This window comes from Zootermopsis nevadensis, unplaced genomic scaffold (genome assembly GCF_977971745.1).
Source record: "Zootermopsis nevadensis isolate Lab colony 2312 unplaced genomic scaffold, Znev_1.0 Znev_ptg000020l, whole genome shotgun sequence".
Lineage (NCBI taxonomy): Eukaryota > Metazoa > Arthropoda > Insecta > Blattodea > Termopsidae > Zootermopsis > Zootermopsis nevadensis.
Window position 1 is genome coordinate 18,415,886 of NW_028259152.1, and position 20,955 is coordinate 18,436,840.

Genomic DNA, 20,955 nt, shown 5'->3' on the forward strand with positions numbered 1-20,955 from the left:
TTGTGACAAACGTCAGAAAAAGGTCGTTTGCAGTCACGACGGACAACGCCGTTCCCGCCGCCAGCAAAAGAAATTCGACATGTTCATGTGTGGATCCGTCGATGCATACGAGGACATTGTTCGAAAATCTTCGTGGTTGGTGGACTTTCTTGATCAAAAGAATACGCAATGAGCCAATCAGTGGTCTAAGGGAAGGGAGCAGTGGGCCAATCGGACGATGCATTAGCGCGGGGGGCATTCAAATCCGAACCGCGTTAAGACTTGAGATGGGGCATGCGTGTACGCACGGGCCTGGCACGCATGCTAAAAAAATACGCAGGTGCCGACCGATTGGTGCCCGTCGTGTGTAAGGGTTAGCGAATCGAAGCTCCGAATTTCTTTTTTCATGACTGTTTAATAAAAGCAAGGGTTCGGCCCGTCTTTTCATTCGCACGCTTTCTTTGGCTTGTATCGTTCGCTCCTCTTTGTATCTTTGTGTGCGCAGTCGTTCCTATTCGTACGTTTTCTCATCCCCAAGGTAAGCGTTGCAATTGAAAATATGAAATGGGGTGTGGGGGAGCTCGTTCGCTACACAAACCTTTATTTGAAATCTAACATTAAGCACACACAGCCCTGTCAAGTTACAAATCCACAGACCCCACCCCACCCCACCCCACCCCACCCTTCTGCCCGCTCACATTCTTGCACCCCTTTGGCTGATGTATCTAATGCAGCAACAAGACTGGTTTAGAAGGGTAGGCATTTCTTCATTGTCATGCTGAGTAACCCCTTTCCAGTTTTGTATTCCGAACCCCGTTCTTTGCTAAGGGCCAACGACCCGCCCGGTCTACCGTTAGGATTGCAGGCAAGCCTCTTCCTTTCTACAGGCACGCTTAGCTCATTGGTTAGGCCTGCGTCAGACCAAAGGCAACAGATCCGTGGAAAACGGGCTTGTGTCTCAATACGACCAACAAAATGGCAGAATTCAAAATTGTATCGATGGTTATCAATAATTTCCTCGACCATTTTCCGGCTTCCCGACTCAATTCTGTCTCTGCTTTTGTCCTGCAGTCGTCTAAACTCAACGATGCTTGCTAGTTTAAACTGTTTGGTTCTGTAAACCAGAAAATGTTCCGTCATTTCATTGTCAGCATATTCAAGAACTTTCTGCCGTTGACACTTAACATCCTCGCGAAAGCACTGTGGACCCCGCGCTGTCCGGAAGGTTAGGTTGCAGCCTCATGGCGGCCTTTCGTCTAAGAGTTAAACAGTCACCGCAAACAAATATGTGATTCCATGGTTTTAGGCACGTGAAGATTTCGATTGTGGCCTTTTGGGTTATAATATCTCATCAAATTAATGCCATTGTTTCGGAGGAAACAATCGCCTTTATCTTCAGGGCAGAAGACCCCGAGGCTTGGTGCGATACGCCCCTCCGATCGATCTACAAGATTGCACTGCGTCATAACCCAGAAGAACGCAACCCAAATATGAAAATTTCAAAGTAATGCAACTTTTGTAATGGCAATGCTAACGCGAAAGAAAATTTAAAGCTTTATTCGCGCCATTAATGGAGGATGTGCGTATTTTGAGTCTCTGGGTTTAATGCACTCTTCTGGAAGGAAGATTGTGTTTGAAACTGTTAACCTGGCAAGAATCGATCGCCAGTCTTGTTCTTCGCACCTGGCATGGAAGTGCGCGTCGTATTGTCTGTCTGTCCGCCCGCCGTGCCGTGATTCATGAGCTCCGGCGAACAGATGACGCTCTACGCCGATCCTTGAAGACGGTGCGCCTCCAGCCACTCGTTAAGGGGAAAGTGTCGCTTGTCCCTGGCTCCTCGTGTCCGAGTCCACTCATAGCATAATTTCTGGACAAACATTTCCGTCTTCCCAAATGTTACGGCCAGTTTGCCGTAGAATCTCCTGCTTCGAACGAGCTGCCGTGGATTTTGTTTCTGTCTTAGAATACCAGGGAGAATGTAGAGACGCGTTCGCCGGGGGACTAACACAGATACTGGCTCCTGAGGGCCGGAAACAGAAATGCGAGGCTGTGACATGCCGCAGTGCGGTCGGAAATTATGTATTCGTGTCCAAAGATTGCGACTCTGCGGTGGCGCAGTCAGATGAGGCGTCAGCGGCTTGCCGGAAGCCCATAGCCCCGAAACCGGCGGGAATCGGGAAGTATCCGTCGCCGTTAAGCGCTTTTCAAGCACATATGTTGTGTACTACCGAATGATTGGATGGTATGTGAGCAAGGAATTCGAAATCACGAGGAATTTGCCGCGGACTTCTCCGAGGTTAACGCCACGCCGTTCTTCTGGAGGGAATCCCAGAGAGCCGAAAAACGTCCGGCAGAGGTTCGAACCGAGCCCGCTTCCTCGGCAAAATTAATGGCGAACCACGCACTACACGAGCGCTGTGATGTTTTAAGCATGGCCCGCGTCTCTGCTTCTCGTGTTTGCATATGACAAGGTAGTATCGATTGTGACCGGTTGTTCTTCAAAGCGGAATGCGACTGTGTATTTAACGTAATTCTAGTCGTATCGCTTGGCGGAGACTAAAACGCGGCGGTCGCCAGCTGCTTTTTCTGTTTGTTCCCGCATTTCGATTCTTTTGCTCTGGTGCTGTAATTTGGGCTGTCGCGTGATCGACGGGTTCAGTTTGCACTCGCCTTCCGAAAATGTCCAGGACTGTGACAGGGCAAGAGATGTTAGCAGACACGTGACCATCAAGTGATCCAGATTCCAGGGAACAAGCTTCGAAATTGTGCTCGAGAAAACCGCGTGTCCGTTGGGCGAAAGGCATGGGCCATGTTTCCTCACGTTCTGCACCGAGAGATGCAAGATTTCTGCGTGCGCGCATTTCATGTATCAGTCAAAACCTGTGTTCTTTTGTCGGCATATACTTGAACCACGGAATCATATGATGTTGCGATTGTAGTGGCCATGAAAACAAACTTAATTTCTTTGTACACTGAATAGTACAGCAACGTTATTTTCAGTGTTTTGAGATCGCAACAGTCTAGCGTGACCATGTGGCCACACCTCGTATTTTGGCATTTGCGTTTCCACGATCTGAAATATTAGTTTATGTGAGTAATAGCTCATTGTGACAGTTCTGTACAGAAATTAAAGAAAATTCAATTAAACCCCCCCTCCACAATTTTAAGGGTTAAGAACCATTCTAATATTATCCGGAAGAGATGGCACGGCTGCGGGCCACTGGTTACTGATCCTGTGTAATCCCTTCCCTCTTATGCACGCTGTAAGTGTAGACATGAAGGGAAGGAGGGGCTGTTGAAGGGTTGATGTGTGCCGCGTGAGATATGAGATGGGGTTGGTTTTGTGGCGCGCGCGCGTGGACGGCTCCTTGCCTGCTCCCCCCCCTCCCCCCAAACCCCGAGGGGGTTCGTCCCGCCCGCTACATATTCAAACCAATATAAATAACGCTCACCGCCATGTTGGGTGTTGAGACACAGTGGAACTGGTTGGTAACACTGGCGCTGCGCAGGAAGTTCCGAACGACAAGGACAGTTACTCTGTCGCGGGTTTGAATCCCGACGAGGGCACGAATGGTCGTGGCCATTTTAACTCCTATTAATCGCTCCCGTTCGCAGTTCCCGACCTCTCTCTGTGCAGATAAGAAGACGACGTTTCTGAGAACGTGTGCTCCAGTTTGCGGTACACCTTTCGGTGCGTAATGCTTATTTGTTATAAAGCGCATTTTTTGCAAAACCACACAGAGTACAGATGCTTACTTACTCCACAGAGCCGAGTCCTTCCCGAGAAGCCAACAGTCACTCAGTCACTCACGAACTTCCCAATAGTTTATGGAGCCCGAAGGTTTATTACCGTGTTCACAAGAGCCCGTCCCTGGTCCCTATTCTGAGTCAGATGAATCCGGTCCACAACACAACATGGTATTTCTTTCGATCCGTTTTAATATTATCCTCCTACCTGTGTCTAGGCCTTCCTAGTGGTCTCTCTCCTTCTGGTTTGCCCACAATACCCAGATGGATTCCTGTTCTCTCCCATTCGGCCGGCAAGGAAGAAATTTTCCGCTGATCCTCCAGTCGGACAATCCAAGAGCTCGTGCGATTTTCTGTGCAATTCGTGGTTTTACAATCCGAGCGACTAACTTCAGCCCGCCGTTCGCCTCGTGTGTCTCGTGTCTGCTGTTGAGTAGCCCATCGGTTGTGTTGGGGCGATGCGCAGGACCTTCCTCCTGCCTACCCTTAGTGGATGAAGTTATCTCCATATCACACTCTCATTTATTCGCCCAAAAACGCATTGAATTCTTACTTAAAGCTTAGTACGTTTGTAACGCTGAAAGCTGCTGTTGGTACGTCAGCTTTAGTTTATCGCAGAAGGGTTAATATTTGATGCGCTCGACAATGAAGTTCTAAAACAAGGTTAAATACTCACAAACGTAAAATAATTTAGTTTAAATTACCGCTGAAAAATTGTGCTGCGTGTTCTTGTAACCTGGCATGCAAATATTGAAGAACATGAAATTAACCTCTTGTCAACGAATACATCAGAAACACGGCCATCTTTGGCGCTTAAGGTCGATTAATGAGATGACTGCGACGACGAGGATGATGATGATGATGATGATGATGATAAAGCAGGCGCTTTGTTGGCGTGACAGCCTGGGTCAGAGTTCGCACGCGTGACTTGTCGTACTGCCTTGAGCATCTAGCAAGATACTACGAAGGCCCTCAGTCGGGCTCGAACTCGGTACATCCGTAATGCAGAGCAGGAGAACCAGAGGAATATAACTTTCTTATGTTATTGCCTTCAGCACTGAGCCTAAGGCTGCTGGTGCCTAGTTTAATTTCGCTGAAAAGCAATGCTTCAGGTCGTATGACGATCGCACAACCGATTACGCCAACGAAGTGTTTTAATGATAACTGCGGGGGAGGTATAATTCCCTTACGAATATTTCTATTTGTGCCTCTTATAGGATCAGCGCGCTATTTACAGCTAGTGGCGTGTCAACACGGGGGGGGTACTTGGCTTACAGATGACTCAAGTTAACTAAATAACTTCAACAACAACAAAAATCTATCGGAAGGCAAGTACTGTCTTATGTTTTCTTCCGTGAAAAACCATTTTGATGGTCGCTTAAGAACACGGAAGCTCCACTTGTGCCGTTTTTCATCTTAAGCATTCCCACATTGCCCACTAGCGCCGCGGTGCGTCTGAGTGCAGCAGACTTGTCGTCAAAGTAAATGCCATTCAGCGTTTCATTGAATAAGAAAAGACAAAATCAGAACCCATCACTCTGCACCCCCCCCCCCCAACACACACACACACAGCCACCCGCAATTTACTCACCGGGCAGAATTGAATTGTGGACAGAAGAAAAAGAAGGAATAGGAAAGGAGAGGAAGGACTTCTTCAAAAGGACCTTTCTCTTTTTATTCCTGTGTTCTCCTCTCATCCGTTTTAACTTCCCCCGTCTTTCTCCCTTTTCGCTATCTTGTCCATATGCAGCGGTCAGTCGCCCCCCCCCCCCCCTTCAGGCGGTCCCGGTCTCTTCCAGTATAATCGAACGCTCTTTGCACTCCAGTCTATTCAAAGTGGACCGGAGAAATCCGGTGACCACTTCCCTGTATCTCGCGCCGTCATCTCTCTTTGTAATCGCGAGTCTCTCGTTTTCTGTAGATTGCAAAACTTTTTTTACATCGTGGAAAGTGCATTGGCAATTTCTGAGACGAACTGGAGGGGCGTATCTGGGGTATGAACCACCTCCTCCTAATTTATAACGGAACGGACACGAGGGCCGCAGGAACTTCGTCGTGCGTCACCTGTGCGTTGTTCCCCCGACGGGGCTCAGAACTGTCGTTCCGTTGCGGGTCCTGTGAGTCGATTGTAGATTCCAGGGTAAAGGCGACAAATGCCCATGGTCCACGCATTGCCGCATGTTTTCATCAAACGGTCCACAACAGAGATCTGGCCGACTGGGTTGGCTGACTAACTGATTGAATAGATGTTTGAAGAGACTTTGTGGGCAGACATTTTTTCCGTGCCGACAGAATAAGAAAACTGTCGAAATGTTGGGTTCCCGGTTTTCCACTGACGTCAGGAAACTGCTGTTACGGATAATGCGGAACATAAATTTTCGTCGTGAAAACAGAATGGCTGGAAAACATCTTCTGATTGCCTTTAAGGGCGACACCAGGAACTGTTCCTCCGAAAACCAGGAAGCTTGTTGCTGGCTCGTTGCTAAGGTTGAAGTGTCGGCAGTATTTAGACACGCTCGTGAAGAAATTGCCGGTCAAAACGTGCTTCATAATCCGACTAATGCTCACAATGCCGGCGAAAGTGAGTTTCCACCAGGCAAGGTTTTTGCCGAAAGAGGAACAAAGAATTTCATGAGCCAAACTTTTGTTGTGCGAGTCGAAATATCCAAATTGCGACTGAGAACTTCGCTCTTCCTTCCATTATTTTTTAGTTAAAAAGATTTTATACCGAATTTTGTGAAGGTTTTCTCAATAGAACAAACGTTACTATAACCAAAGCTGGGTGGATTAATTACGAGGCTTCTTTGCCATGGTCACATGTCCGGACCTGAGGTTCGAACATGGGAGCATGAAGTTTCTTCCTAAAGGTTGGCAGCGGCCTACAAGACTACACGACACGGCTTCGTAACTCGGGAACGGAAGGGGGAGTGGAGTTCTCACCCTAACGAGACATGGCTTGCCCGGCCTTGCTTACCGCAGGCTAGCGTAGCGGTACGTGCGATGAGGGGCGCTGGTTCTTAGTGCTCTCAATGTCTTGTTTTGAGGAGTCTCCAAACTTTTATTGTACCGAAATATGTAATCCTATAGCGATGATGCGCAGTTAGCAAATTCGTGGGTGATACTGCAAAGTTGCTAGCAGTAGGCTGGACATTGAACGCGATGAATCTGGTTCACACACTCACACTCTGTTTACAGAAGATCCATCTAAACCCTTTGGAGCTGAATATCGCCAAAACAATATTTAAGAATTCAGTCCGTACCGCTAAGAAAACACAACTCACAACCTTTGCAAATATCAGTAGGAACGCATAAATATACTGTGGGCAGAATGCAGAGTTACTAAACTTTAAGGTAGGTGGTACATATAATTACCATTCCGTTGTCTCGTTTGTCGTTGTGTTTCTTGTCATTCAGGCACATGGAATAGGCCAAGGCATCCGTCCGTCCATCGGCGTGATCTGTCTGTCTGAGTTTACGTTGCCGGATACCAGTAGGATTTATGGAACTACAATTTTCGAGTCTTACGAACTCATTTCACGTTTCCATCCGAATCAGTAATGAGTTTATGTTTTGCATAAATTGCCTATGAGGAGCATTTGGTTTCTTGTTTGGCGTTCATATTGTAGCTTTGTCAAGGCACATTAACCAAACGGGAAAGCCACTGGCGAGTGAGGCGGACTGATTACGCGGCGATAACAAATCACACATCTTGATAATCACACAAGAACTCCATTAGCGACGAAGACAGAACTTGGAAACTTCACATGGTTAGCAACTCTACATTCGTGTTTTCGATTATACAATTGCTGATTACAGTTACGTTCACTTGTACCAAACCATTTCCAAGTATTCTCTGAGTAAAATACCCGTGTGTAATTAAATGATGCATTTTCTCCCAAGAGCTTCCTTCGTAGACGTTGAAGTGACGTCGAGGCGCAGGTTGGTAGAACTGTCGCGTGACGAAGTGAAACGTTTGAGGTTATGTCTGATACCCACAGCTTCATGAGGTTGGCAAGTTGGATAACTTTGGAGCAGAATTATTTGTAGGGATCAGATTTCTAGCCATTCGCCTATTCAAGAAATTTCCGCCGTTTATAGAACCCGAAAGTTCATTACCGTGGCCACAAAACGTAACCCAGTCCATGCTGAAGCTTTCTTTGCAGATGTCTGATGGCCATAAAATATTTTATGAATGTTTGTCAACCTTAAAGCTGCTGTACGCCCCGTTCTCAAAGTATGTTTGTCTCTTACTCTGTGAGACCACGTTTTACGCCAATACAAAATAGTAGGCCACGTAGTTTTCTATATCTATATTTTAAAGTTTTGTAATAGCAGGGGGAGAGACGAAGGAAGATTGTCGGTTGCAAAACGTCGAAGAAACTTCCCCGTTTGTTTTCCACCTGTTACCCACAAATAGCTAAGTTATCTTCGCCACATTTTCGAAGAACCTGTTACTTAGGCTCCTTTATATGACGCTCCTGCCCCACGGTTTTATGCCGAGACACGAACACACATTTGGCTGGCTCTGCGGTTTCTGAGCATCTCGGGGGGGGGGGCGACACTTCGTAATTAGTCACATGACACCAAGCCGGTGATCCCCGGCGGAGGTATTCCTGGTTTTTAAAATCTTAGCCGCCGCTGCCAATTACGTAAGCAAAAAGTAGCTGGAAGTCAACGGCTCTGGCCGCCTTTTTTTCGACAAAGTCCGCTCAGCCGAATTTGTTGAAAGACGCTGAGATCGCTTCCTGTCGCTGCAACATGGAATATCTTCGTCTGCTAATAATCTTCAGGCCATCCGAGAGAAACAGCGTACAATAGCACTGGCGTACCTCCCCTCCCCTCCCCTGCCTGCCACCCCCATCCCTTGAACTATGGGCCGCAGCACTAATCAATACACCGAGTTCCACCCCATCTGATGCCACCCCCTCCCCTCATGCCCTGCTGGCGCTGAAGAGAGGCGGACCACCATTACGGATACACTCGCAGATGAGTTTCTACGTCTGTCTTGTGCCTCGAAGCTGCATCTGTGCGACACAGGGTTACTCAACCCGCCATTCGCAGTGCCAAACAAATATGTCTCCTCTTGTTTACTGACGCAAACATCAGGATTATCAGTGACCGTCTTCGACACGACTCGGGTCCACGTTTATTATCTGAGACACAGTTTCGTTCCAGCTGCGTAGGCTACTTCTCGCTGAAATCAAACTTTACGCGCGGCCCCCCCCCCCCCCCCAAATTGTGGGGCCATTCGGTAAGATATTCTGGCAAACGCGCTACCATAATCATTACACTCACTTGCATTAATAACAGCCGACATTAGCTTGCATTTTACTTGTTCGTGCAAACATCGTCTACCACGAAACTTTTAATGATAACATGAAATGCATTTCATGGAACTAAGTTCCTTCTTGGTGACTGTGTGTGGACTTAATTGCCATATAACTAAGATGCAAAGTCACCAGGTATTTGGCAGTTAAACGGGGCGCAGTTTTTTAAAAATAGTTTTTAATTATCGATCAATTCTATGAACGCGACTCAGACGCATCTGTCAGAGGGAAACAATACAAACTTTTTCCAAGAGTCTGTGGCAGCCAACTTCATGATGGATTCCGCTTTGGACACTATTCATTTCCCGGATAATATAATACACGACGTTTCGGAAGATCGCTCTGTATCCGCGCTGAGTGAAAATTAATATCTTCATGTAGCTGACTGCAGAATAATACTCCATTTCCAACCCTGAAGATGAATACAGCGAGCTGCCTAAACGCCGGGCTTTGCTGATATAAATTGTAGGAATTCTGCGGTGACGATATGAATCTCCATGTTGATAAGAAGAACGTTGCAAGACTGGTCTATCATCATCGCTATTACTTCGCGTCACATATTAATTTTACTGTTTGAGAGCGTACACCAGAATTCTTCTTGAGAAGCTAATAGGTCCTTAGGCAGTCAAGGATGTCCTCGCCTTTTGAGGAGTCACAAGATCCAGCCACGGGTCCTCATCCTGAGCCAGTTCAACCCAGTCGACATCACTCTTCGCCGAGCTGCCTCTTGGTCTCTTTCCATCTGCACCTTCGGTTCCGAGATGACTTCTTCCTTGAGGCTCCCAACCTGCATTTTGAGGACATTCGTATTCTAGCGTGCATAACCGGCCCCTGGACCAGCTGCAACCAGGCTCGCAAAACTGTTTGTTGAAGTCACAAGTTCAGTTGTTCGTTTCCTTTACTCCGAAAGGTTTGATTTTTCTTTTTTGAGATTCTCACCTGGTCAGATGCTTTGCGTACAAATGCCACGCGTGACATTCACCGTACTGTGTCAGACGCAAGCTCTTGCAGGCGCACATTTAAAATAATAAGCCCGTGTAGCTCACAGTAATTCGTACACAGTTTAATAAAAATGATGTTCGAGGACATGCTGTGGTAATTTTTCATTTACGAGTAAGCGTTTTTAAGGATAAACGAAAACTAACTATTAGCTCTCTAAAGTACAAGGGGGGGGGTCGTTCGTGCGTCGAGGGAGGAAAAACGTTGGACACGTGGCATCTCCGCCATGCGGGCTACGCGTATCGCCCATCCCACCCTTGCAACTATTTTAATTCAAATGGAAGGAAACTGTAGGAAGACAAAGAAAACGAAAGTTTTAAAAATAATTACTCGTTGAGGAGGGACGGGCTGATCGAGCATCTGTTGACCGCGCTGTCCTGACAGGCCCATCCCACCCACCTCCTGTCCAGCTGATTAGCTGTCAAGGCGTTCTGGCCCCTCACCTTCATCTGAAACCGACGACGCTGCATAGAGCGTCGTAAATTTTCTTGGCGCAGTCGGCAGGCAAATATTCCGTCTGTCTGTCTGTCCTTTTGGAATTTGTATGAGATGCAGGCCCTGAGAGTAGAATGGGGTCTTAATTTTCTTCCTGTGTGCATATTCCTCTGTCTGCAGGAGGGGTAGACTTCAGTTCTTCCTGAAGCAGCCCCTCTGAGCCAATAAGATGCGACCCTTATGCAGGGGCATTCAATTACAGAGCACATCCACACTCGGAACTGCGTTCCGGCCATCGGCTTCCCCCCACTGCTTTTCATGGGTCCTCTGCCCCATTATGGTTCATGCGTCTGTCCAAACTCACCGAATTGTATCACGAATTCTCGGGCTTAATAATTGTGATGCCATCACTTCATTGAGGGAACTATTTCGTTTATACAGAAGAAATATAAATTTTCATTGCCCCTTCTGAGACGTCCAGAGTTAAGAAAGACGTCAGCCCAATTAGCTGTATTTTACGAAGTATTTCTGAAAACGTAAAGACTTGGAACATTCACGTCATTGAAAACTTAGCAGTGTCATCTCCTTCACGTGCACTGCATAAAGGAATACGCACCACTAGTTGAGAAACTTTGATCATATTATTATGTTCTTGTTGCAAGTTCTAAGTAACCCAGAGGATCGTGTTAAAGTTGTCGCTGATTGCTTCTAAATGAGAACCTGTAATTGGAGGCCGCACAATGATATTAACTGGAGGTATTTTTCTTTTGTCATTGTAGGTAAATTATGGATCAACGATACAGACGTGTCTTGGCGACGAGAAGTGCAGAAAGATGAAGATCGCACCACAACACTTCACGCGAGACTCGGGATCGACACTGGTAAGCGCTGGCCCTTAGGAGGGCCCTACCCAGTCCCTGCCCTTCTGATTCAAACAGAGCAATTTGCCAGTTTCAGGAACGACCTCGATATTCGTCGAAATCTGCAAAGGAAGCAATGCACAAATACCGCAAATTGTGAATGTTTCGCAGTTTGAGTTTCTGCTAGATACCGTACTTAGCAGAATGCAAGAGGGTATTTTACCCCGTCATTATAATCAGCGCCCCTTTTAAAGCGTTCGCTCGAAACTTCACTGTTCATGCTTTCTGATTGTACCCGAAGTAGGAACGTCCATCGGCGTTAAGCTGGGTAGCCGCCCTTCCCGGGGCCCGTATCTTCCGTCCAGGCGTTGGCTCTAGCCGAGCGGCGGGTATGCATGAGACAGGACGTGTAACACGTGTTGATGGTCCTGCACTCATGTTCCACCGATTGAACTCCTGCTGATACTTCACCCCACTGGTTCTTATTTCGCGAGGGTAACTCGCCCCCGCCGTCCTGTTTTTGTCTCCCCGAGAGTCTTACATTATTGGCATTTTATACCAAGAGGGTTCGCTGCAGAATTGAGTGAGGGTAAGAGATTTGAAGTGTCGAGTGAGATGTTTTAAACGAAATCAATTATTTTAATTCTGTTGAAGAGTAGACGGAAGGACTGACAAAGTTTCTGGGCTACTTAGGAGTCCTCTGTGGCTCCCCCCCGCCCCCCGTGGGGAGCTGGAAATAAATCTGCTTGTGGGGTACATAACCTTTCCTGTCACTCCAGCTGCGTTCGTATCAATTCGCTATTTTCACTGCGAGAGTAGAGGAATGAGTGGCGACGCTCTGCAGGTGCAGGACGTCGGCGTCTTTTTTATTTTTTTAGATTGCAACGGCCGAAGTGGAGAGTAACGGGCATGCTTCGTGAAATAATTCTCAGGCTGAAGATGCATTTAAAATAGGACGTTGTACTTAAAAGTGAATCAAGTCTTCCTATGCACGATAATTCATTTATATATTTTCTTCAGAGAGGTCTTCATTTGCAAGAGGGTTACACAACCCAGGGCGCTTCTGTAGTAGTCATACAAACTCTGGCATGGATTTGGCCTTGTAGGTTGGGTCCGCAAATCCTTAGTTTTCAAGTTGAGTCCCGTATTACGTGATGGAATTTTTCCGACATCGGGCCTGGTGAACGCCAGTAGTAGCCCTGCTCATTGCACGGCTGTTCGCCAAATTGCATACCGCACATTGGCGGCCCATACTATTATCATCCAAACTTCGCATGGAAAATAACGCCAGATGGCGCTGTCAAACCCACCTGTAACGCCACCACCCGCATTACTGACATGCCCTAGAAAGTGAAGAACGAAAGGAAAGTTACAGGCGTCTAATAAAATTCGTGTAATGCGAAATGTATATTAACCAGTACCAATAGACTACTCCTTTATCACGTAAATAAAAATAATCTGGCCCTGTCTTAAACGTCACCTATCCAACAGTTTTTAGGACATAAAATAAGACTCCAGTGAGTTTCAGAATTCCAGAAATGACAAAAAGATCGGAATCAAGTTGTGCGAGTTTCACTACAACGCTCTTTTATGCACTACACGTCTTAAGCAATGGCCATTTCTTGTGCGTTGCTGGTTTTGGGTCGTGATAGGAGAAGCCGTGATGTGTAAGAAGATTGCCTTTCAAGACATTAAAATGCGATTGTCCAAGGAACGCAGTCTAAAGCACCGTCTGTCGTTCACTGATATCAAGCTTACTAGTCAGACGTACATTATTAAATTCCTTCGATAATTTGATATATGACATTATTTTAGAGGGAAGGTGCGTGATGTTTCTTTAAAACACACCTCAAGAACTTCAGCGTTTGTTCCATTTGATTCTGACGTGATTTATCCCGTGTGCGGTGGTAGACCGAGTGACCCAAGTTCGCTCCTTGCCACAGCAACAGCCCAGATGCTGTTGTGTGTGTCTTTCGGATATCCTACCCTTTGGTTCACGTTATCAAGGCGATTCGAAGTTCAGTTTACCGACTGAGGCCACTCACGTTTGTTCCTCTTTTGCGATTACAATTCTTACTCTGTATCGTACACGACAAGACGGAACGCGACAAAATGAACGCGTCAGGCCATTTAAAATAAACAACTGAATATCGCTTTGGGTAGGTTGAAATTATTTTGGTCCTCGGGCGAAGATCCGGCCAAAGACCGTGCTGCGAGGTGCAGGCGCCAAGCGCGGACTCTTCCCTCAACTCCTGTGCTACAGGAATGCTTGCCCGTGTAGTTAACGAGTAAGCAATGAAGTTATGCGATTGGTATCGGCCGAGATAGTCAAGGCCACTTGTTCCGTTGTTGGAGTAACGTCGGGACCCTCTTGCATGTTGAAAAGTAGATTTATTTTTAATGCCGGCTCAGAGCCCTTCTATTTAAATTGAGTTGTGTTTGAAGGGCTCTCGGACAGCGCCCCCTGCTACCTGTTTCCCCGTTACCAGTCTTTGGCGCGACGAATGTGCAGGAAAGTAGAATTTATTTTGTGTTCGCTTAGGCGTTTATTGATGAGATAAAGTTGGAACCGAGGCTCGATTGTCGGGGTTTACAAAGGCGTCGCCCTCCTTACCGTATGCCGAGCGATTTGAATCCATTCCACACCTTCACGTACCGCGTGTCAAACTCCATGTTAATTTTACTCTTCTCATCACCAGATGGTCTCTTACGTTCAGTTTTTCCTCGCTTGTCTCGTCCTTTTCATGAGCTGCACCAAGAATCCGCAAGTCCGAGGTCTATTTTCCCAGTTTGTAACTTGGTAGTTATCGGCGAAATGCTGTAGCCTTCTGCATGAGCGTGGCTGTCCTCCGTTCTCCTCTGTCCACGGCCTGAGATTGCGCTGTGGAGTGCGGTCAGTGGCTCTCGCTTAGATGAAGCATCACATTGCTCAGTTGGTCCTCCGAGATATAATACCGTCGCCCGGTCTGTCGTGGCCAAACAGCGGCATCGGTTTAAGAAGTCGAGGTCACAAACGACTTTTTGAGAGAAGTTGGCCAGTAACTTCGGCTCCACGTTTAGGCACGTGGATTCCTTTGTGTAAATTCTTGATTTTCGGTCCGAAAACTGCCGTATACTTAAGCACAAGGCGCAGATATACAGAGGAGTAGTTTTGCCAGCAGTTACGTATGGCTGTGAACCGAGATCTCTTGCGTTGAGGGAGGAACGTGTTTGAAATAAAGGCACTCAGCAGATCATGTTGGCCTGAAATGATGACTTGACGACTTCGTAGGCAATTTAAGATATTTCATCCCGGGAAACTTCCATGTTTTTTCCTTATATCGGTAATCTAGGAAGCTCAGGTCGGATGGACGTGCGACACTGAGAAGGAAGAGTTTGTGTTTAGACAGATGAAATTCGGAGGCGGGAGGACCGATTAATAAGACGTAAAGTCTACAGCAGGCTGCAAAGTGGAGGGGACGGGCCCACGGTTTTCCGGCAGATGTGATGTGTCGAGTGACCTATGTCACGTGACAACTGAGGCTACTCTTCGCACGCGTGATTTCCGCGCTGGAACTCGACAGAACTTCAGATTGCGCCAAAATAGATTTGTGAGCGGTTCGGCTATGGGTTGAATCATCTTGTAAAACATGACATTTTAGTGTCGCGCGTTTCAGCACCAGATGTCACTGTATTCAAGAGCTGCGAAGTTAATATTGATGTAAGGCCTCGCGCTCGTTCGACAGGGCACCGGGCGCCGCCTTGCAGTGATGGCCCCGGTGATATATTGAAGGTAGTTCCCTCCTGCTGCACTTATCGTGTTATCGACTCTTATGAAATGATTGAAGGAATAACTCGCAGGAACGGAGCTTGATTCGAGAATAAAAAAGAAGAAAGGTGGGGGAGATCACGAATGGCTGGAAACTGAGTGAGAAACGCGTTTGATTCCGCGGCGGCACGGCATGTTTCATGACGTCTCACCGCGTCGGAAATAGCAGCCAACTGTCTCGGCGAATGTATGAGGGTCTTTTCCTAGCCGCCCTGAGTTCGAGTACCGCGTAGGAACTTGCTTATTCCGCGCGATTATAGGTGTATTAAAATTTCTCGTTTCAGAAATTTAGAGCCGGAAACGTGATTGAAAGTGAAAATAAACAATTTGCAAGCCTGAATAGAAACTCGAGCTTTTTATCCGTCATGTTTGATTTATAACAATCATAATAACAATTATAGTTTTAAAACTGGTCTAGTTTGAAGCACACATTACATGTAATCGCACTTTTCAGCAGTTGCTTCCCCAAAAGTTAATCCGTGGGCTATGATTTAACATTGACGCAGTTTTAATTAACTCTGTGGGTCGCAGACGTTTGTTAGAAACCGATCTTAATGGGGAACGTTGAAGGGGAGGGGGAACTTGTGAGATCTAGATCTGAGGGTGGGGACTGCGTTAACTAACTCGGTGCAGGGTCCAGTGGCAGGCTGTTGTGAACACGGCAATGAACCCTGGAGTTCCGTAAGAGGCGATACATTTGTTGATCACAGGAGAAACCGCGAGAAGTCGACTCTTTCCTGTCGCCACTTACACCTCTGTTGTTCGAAGTCAGCGTCGAGGGACGATTAATGTTAAGTTCGGATCTCGGCTTAAGGAACGACTTTCGTCAGGTTCGTCGTCCCTCCCGTAGAAGGGCATCCATGTGTACATCTTCGGCGAGCGATAAAGGCCTCTGTGATTGTGTGCGTGATAGAGCCTCTCGCGTACTCGCTGAGGGATTCGCTTTAAAACAGAGTTCTGACGCAGTATTTCACAGGTTATTAGGTTATACCACGTCCCAGTTGATCCCAGAACCTCTGTTCCGCCTCAGTAGCTTCTGCTTAAGATTTACACCCTTTCCACTTGCTACAGCCGTTCGCATCAATACACCTCGTCTGTTGCCCGTACATGTTCGCTTTATGGCGGGTGGTAGGGATGTGAGGTTAGGTTAGGTTGGCTTCTTCCCCTCTCTCTCTATTACCTCCTTCTCCCTCTCTCTATTTTTTTCTCGAATCCTTTTCACACCTCGACGACCGCGTCACATTTCAGCGTCGGGGCGCCTGGCGTCTGTACTCTTCAGATAAGCACTGGTCAGCCGTGACGTCACTCCGACCAGGCTAGTTAATGGCTGCGTCGCTGTTCTCGGTGCGAGAGTGGTTTTAATAAACGCAGCGGCATTGTTCCAGCCAGTGATCAATATGAGAAGGGCTGTGGAGGCTTCCTGAAAGGACTTTCCCCTGGACGCTGGGGCAGCGGCGTCGAAAGCGAGCAAGGGCCCACTTTAGTCTGTCAGTGCTTTTGGCTAAATGTGTGTGACACCGTGTTGCCAGAAAATCGCTCGTTTCGTCGATGCGTTCAATCCATTGGGTATGAATATTTAATTCTCTCCCCTGATACGTATCATACGGTACGGATTTCGTCCATGAGGCGTTACTCGACGTTCCTGCAGATTATCATCGAACTGCCTAGCTGCTGGAGTGCCCGCTGTTCACTAGACGTTCAGTTCCGCGGATGAGTGATGCAGTCGTGGCGCGGGCTTTGTTTTACAAGAAGACACAGTGGGCCTCGGGGCCGGGGACGAGGATTCTTTGCAAGGGCCCCGTGTATATATAAAGCTACTCAATGAGGTATTGCAGCTGAGGATGGGAAAAAGATCAAGAGTTGTTTGCCATCTAAAGTGTTTTATTTCCATGTCAAAGTCCACCGTTTCCCCTTTTTTCACTTTTCCGCCTTCGTACAGTGCGTGGACGCCAGGGAAACTCGCAGAGGTTGGCAACCCGCGTGCGGCGTGACTCAGCGTTGCAAGTGAAAATAAAACTACCTTTCGGTTGTGTTCATTCATCTGCCCGGCCTCTGCTTCTGTCCTAAAGATTTCCCGTGTCTTCTTACCTGTTTGTTTGTTGTAACTATTTTACTCACCTCTGACGCTTGCAATTCGCGACTTACTCCCACGTATTTCAATAACCTGCAAGTGTTCTGTTAGCCGAAGCCACCAACTCAGTGAAACAGATCCTTCGGAAGTCGATAGTCGCTCATCTCGTCAGTAAATTCCCCGCGTCGCATGGAATCCGAACGTTCATCACCGAATTTCATTTCAGTTTCTCCGACTAAATTTCTTTATCCCTCGTGCGTGCTAAATACCCCGACCACTTGATTATCCTCGATTTCATCATCGTGACAGTGCTCGGCGAGCAGTGCAGACTTTGAAACTCCCTCTCTCGGTCTGTCTTATATCGAAGAGATTTGTGTAATGTGGCCGTGCCGGTAGAATGGTCCGTTTGCTTGAACGTGCCACGTCCTCGTCCCCACGTTTATTATGCATAGTAAACAAGCAAACTCAATTATCCCACATCAAAACTAACTCCTGAAGCCCGGAACTTCTGTCGTTCCTGTTCAGAACCCCGAGCGACGTCATGTTCCGTGTGGAATCAACTGACTGTTCAGTTCCAGAGCCTGACACGAGGGTTTCTGCAGATCTGAATCTTCTGGTGTCAGAGCCTCCCATGTCGTTTTTCGTCGTTTTTTCGAAGTGTCTTTGTACAAAGTTGGCGCAAGTCCGAGGGCCTGTGTAACACCTCTCTCACCAGCAAGATGTAGCCTGTGGTGCCGGCAATCCGCCGTGCTCCGCCGCGGCGCTTATTCATGTGTGAGACGGCTTCTTAAATCTGATTTTGCATATTTCTGGGGTGGATATATTATGTAAATAAAGCGCTGTGGTTTATTGAAGCCATAGAATTGTTTAATTATTCCAGGCGTAGGCTTCTAAAGGTTATCGTGGCCTGGCCGTGGGGTGCCAGTCGGAGCCTCCAGTTCCCACTCCGCCCCCAGGAGTCTTACGGCGATAATGCTTAGATTCTCGCAACGTCGATCTACCTATAATGGCCATGAAAGGCTAGTCTTTGTGCTCCAAAAACTATAAGGGAGAGCGAGGCCCTCCTGTTTCTCCTTTTTGCCGTCGCCCCCAAACTCCCGTTCTGCACTTATTTCGATCTCCCACCATACATACGCTCTCGTTTCCAACTCCCGATGGAGTCAAAGGGCAGACGGCGGGCTGGTCAAGCTGCCCCTTATTGATATACTGTATAAACACACCTAGCCGCGTTATTTTTTCCCTGCTCAGCTCACAAAAGCGAAAGAAAGTTAAAGAGGGGACGGAGACTCATGCATTCTCTTTCATGAACCCTGTTCAGGGCATAATTCAAACCGCTGACAAATTACTTTTGTTGGCTTGAAACGTTTTGAGATCGGACTTTGATGTAGGCCACATTCGCGTTAGTGCCTTGGCCTTGGCGTCGTGACGATAATCCACCAAACGCCGTTTCCGAATTTGGAACAAGTTCGTTCAAAGAAAAGCCTAACCACTCGCGGTTTAACTTTCAGCTGTTCATTTTCATGTTCCTGCCTGCGGCGAGTCTGCCATCTCCAGAAGGAACTGAGTTCGCTTATTTCATTTTAAGCCCTGCTTCCGTACGTCATTTCCCACAGTTTATTCTCAGGGTTAATCGGTGATTCGGGGCTCTCCCACCGACGATCTTGGGTCCACTTTTCTGGTGACTTTTTATCCCCGCATTCAGCGAAGTTTGAAGTTCCGTAAGATCTTCTTCATGGTCCGCGCCTTTTAGCATTTTGACGTTGTGATAAGGCGCGCGAGGTACAAGTCGCCAGCATTCCCGCTTCGCATGCGGGAAGCCTCGACTTCAGATCTCCGCAAGGACGTCTGCTACTCTCACCGAATGGTTTTGTGATTTTCCTCAGTCTCCAGGTGCAGATGCAGCAAACTATAATAATAGTAACTATAGTCCACGACTGTAATCTTGAGACTTGCAAGGAATGCACTTCATCACCCCGCAAGTCTGAAGATTAGAGTCGTGGACTCTACATGAGGCCGTGGCCGATTGTTTCCACATTATTTCAGATTCACTATTTATCAACCATCCTCTCCTCGCTATCGATAGCATCGCCAAACAACCCTGACTTATCTGACTAACCAACAAACTAACTAAGAAATTAAATATACCACATTCCTACTTAGGAAGCTGACAGTCTCTCACTTAGCCATGAAACTTGCCAACAGATCAACACTGCATGTAGGTTGTGAGAGACAAACTGATCTGTGGTATTGTTTTCACAACATTTGCACTTAAGTATAAACGAGAAGAACAGTGCTCCCAGGATGTCCGCATAGCGAACGCGCGCAGCTCCTGCGAGCCCGCAGTTTACAAGTTATAATTATTAATAAAAGGGTCGTCCTGGAGCGGACAGCGCGCTCAGCGGGCAGTATCATAAACAATCCGCTCTGAAGGCAAACGCCATCTCGCCTTTCTTTCATTATTACGATTAAAAGTTTATGGTGACAAAGGATAGAGCTGTAAATTGCTTTTTCCTCCTTCTCACAGCGAATCTACGCTCGCCGCTCGCCAAAAACGAGCAGAGCGCGAAGGACAATAATTCCTTGCTAGATGAAATAATGCAGATGGAGAAAAAGGGAGAGGCAGAACCCAAATAATAAATAGAACGTTAAATCTTTCTTTGGGCGCGAGATGGCACAGTCTCTTTGTTCTGTCGTCCCTCCACGGTGGAAATTTCTAGAAGCAATTATTTCTATCGATTCGTTAAGGGAGAAGTGGGACGAAGCCATATTGATGTCAGAGCTAGCGCTTTTGAAACCGAGAGCGGTTGTGGCTAGAACTAACAGTAAGTTTTCAACTGTTTTGATTGTTACAAGGAATTTTCATTACTGGTTAGCGACGAAGAAGGCCGAGAGATTGCAGCTCTACCCTGCATTACGATAAATCTAAACTTTGGGGGTGGATGTGGTCCGCAGTGGATATCAATTCGTCACCCTAGGTGCGTGATCTACATTGCCCTTTAGGTACAAGGGCCTATGGACTGAAGATTGTTGTTAGAATTCCGACATTCAGAGAGTGTCTGTAAGGACAGAGGTTGGAGCGGAGATCAGGATTTTTGAGTATGCATTTTGATTTTCATAACACGTTGAAGCAAGTGGAACCAAGGCGGCTGCATTCTGGGTTGAAGCACCATCGCCCTGATGATGGCAGCAAGGACCTCTGATCACAGCTCTACAACCCAGAAGACGGACCAGCCTCTTACTCACCGCCGTGAGACCTCAAGTCCCGCTAACTAGAATCATTTTCGGAAAAGCCGCCACGTGTTTGAAAAACTGGAACTGCCGACGAATTCCAAGAGACGAGACGAGACGAGACATAAACATTGGCCTGCGTTGTCTTGACTGGACGTCACTTGGGCTGTGTCGTTGAGGGAATGCAGGTTGACTAATGGCATCCGACATCTACCAGTAAAATCTGTCGGGCCAAGTTTATTTTGATCGAAGCCGGCAGAATACGAAGGCTGGATACTTTGTGCTGAGCAAGAAGGAGGAATTGTCCTACAACACAGATCGGTGGGCCTACACGAGTTAAAAATAGACGTCTTTGCGATCTGCAGTTTTCGTATGTAGTAAGTAGGCTGCATGGATAATTACGTGTTCCTTATTGGCCATTTTAAGATCCGAAGCTGTAAGACAGGGGTGCGCAGTCTTTTCCATCCCGAGAGACAAATTTGCGCTTGCTAATGCAAGGGT

General features: G+C 47.2%; 1 protein-coding gene across 9 annotated transcripts in view; it reads left to right on the forward strand.

Moving 5' to 3' along the window:
• Positions 1 to 20,955, forward strand: part of LOC110832591 (uncharacterized) — a 364,557-nt gene that overhangs the window by 279,377 nt on the left and 64,225 nt on the right. For all 9 annotated transcript variants that reach the window (XM_087352088.1, XM_087352091.1, XM_087352089.1 and 6 more), the window contains one exon: positions 11,267 to 11,368. In XM_087352088.1, the coding sequence (XP_087208214.1) occupies positions 11,267 to 11,368 (102 nt within the window). The remainder of the gene's footprint in view (positions 1 to 11,266; positions 11,369 to 20,955) is intronic.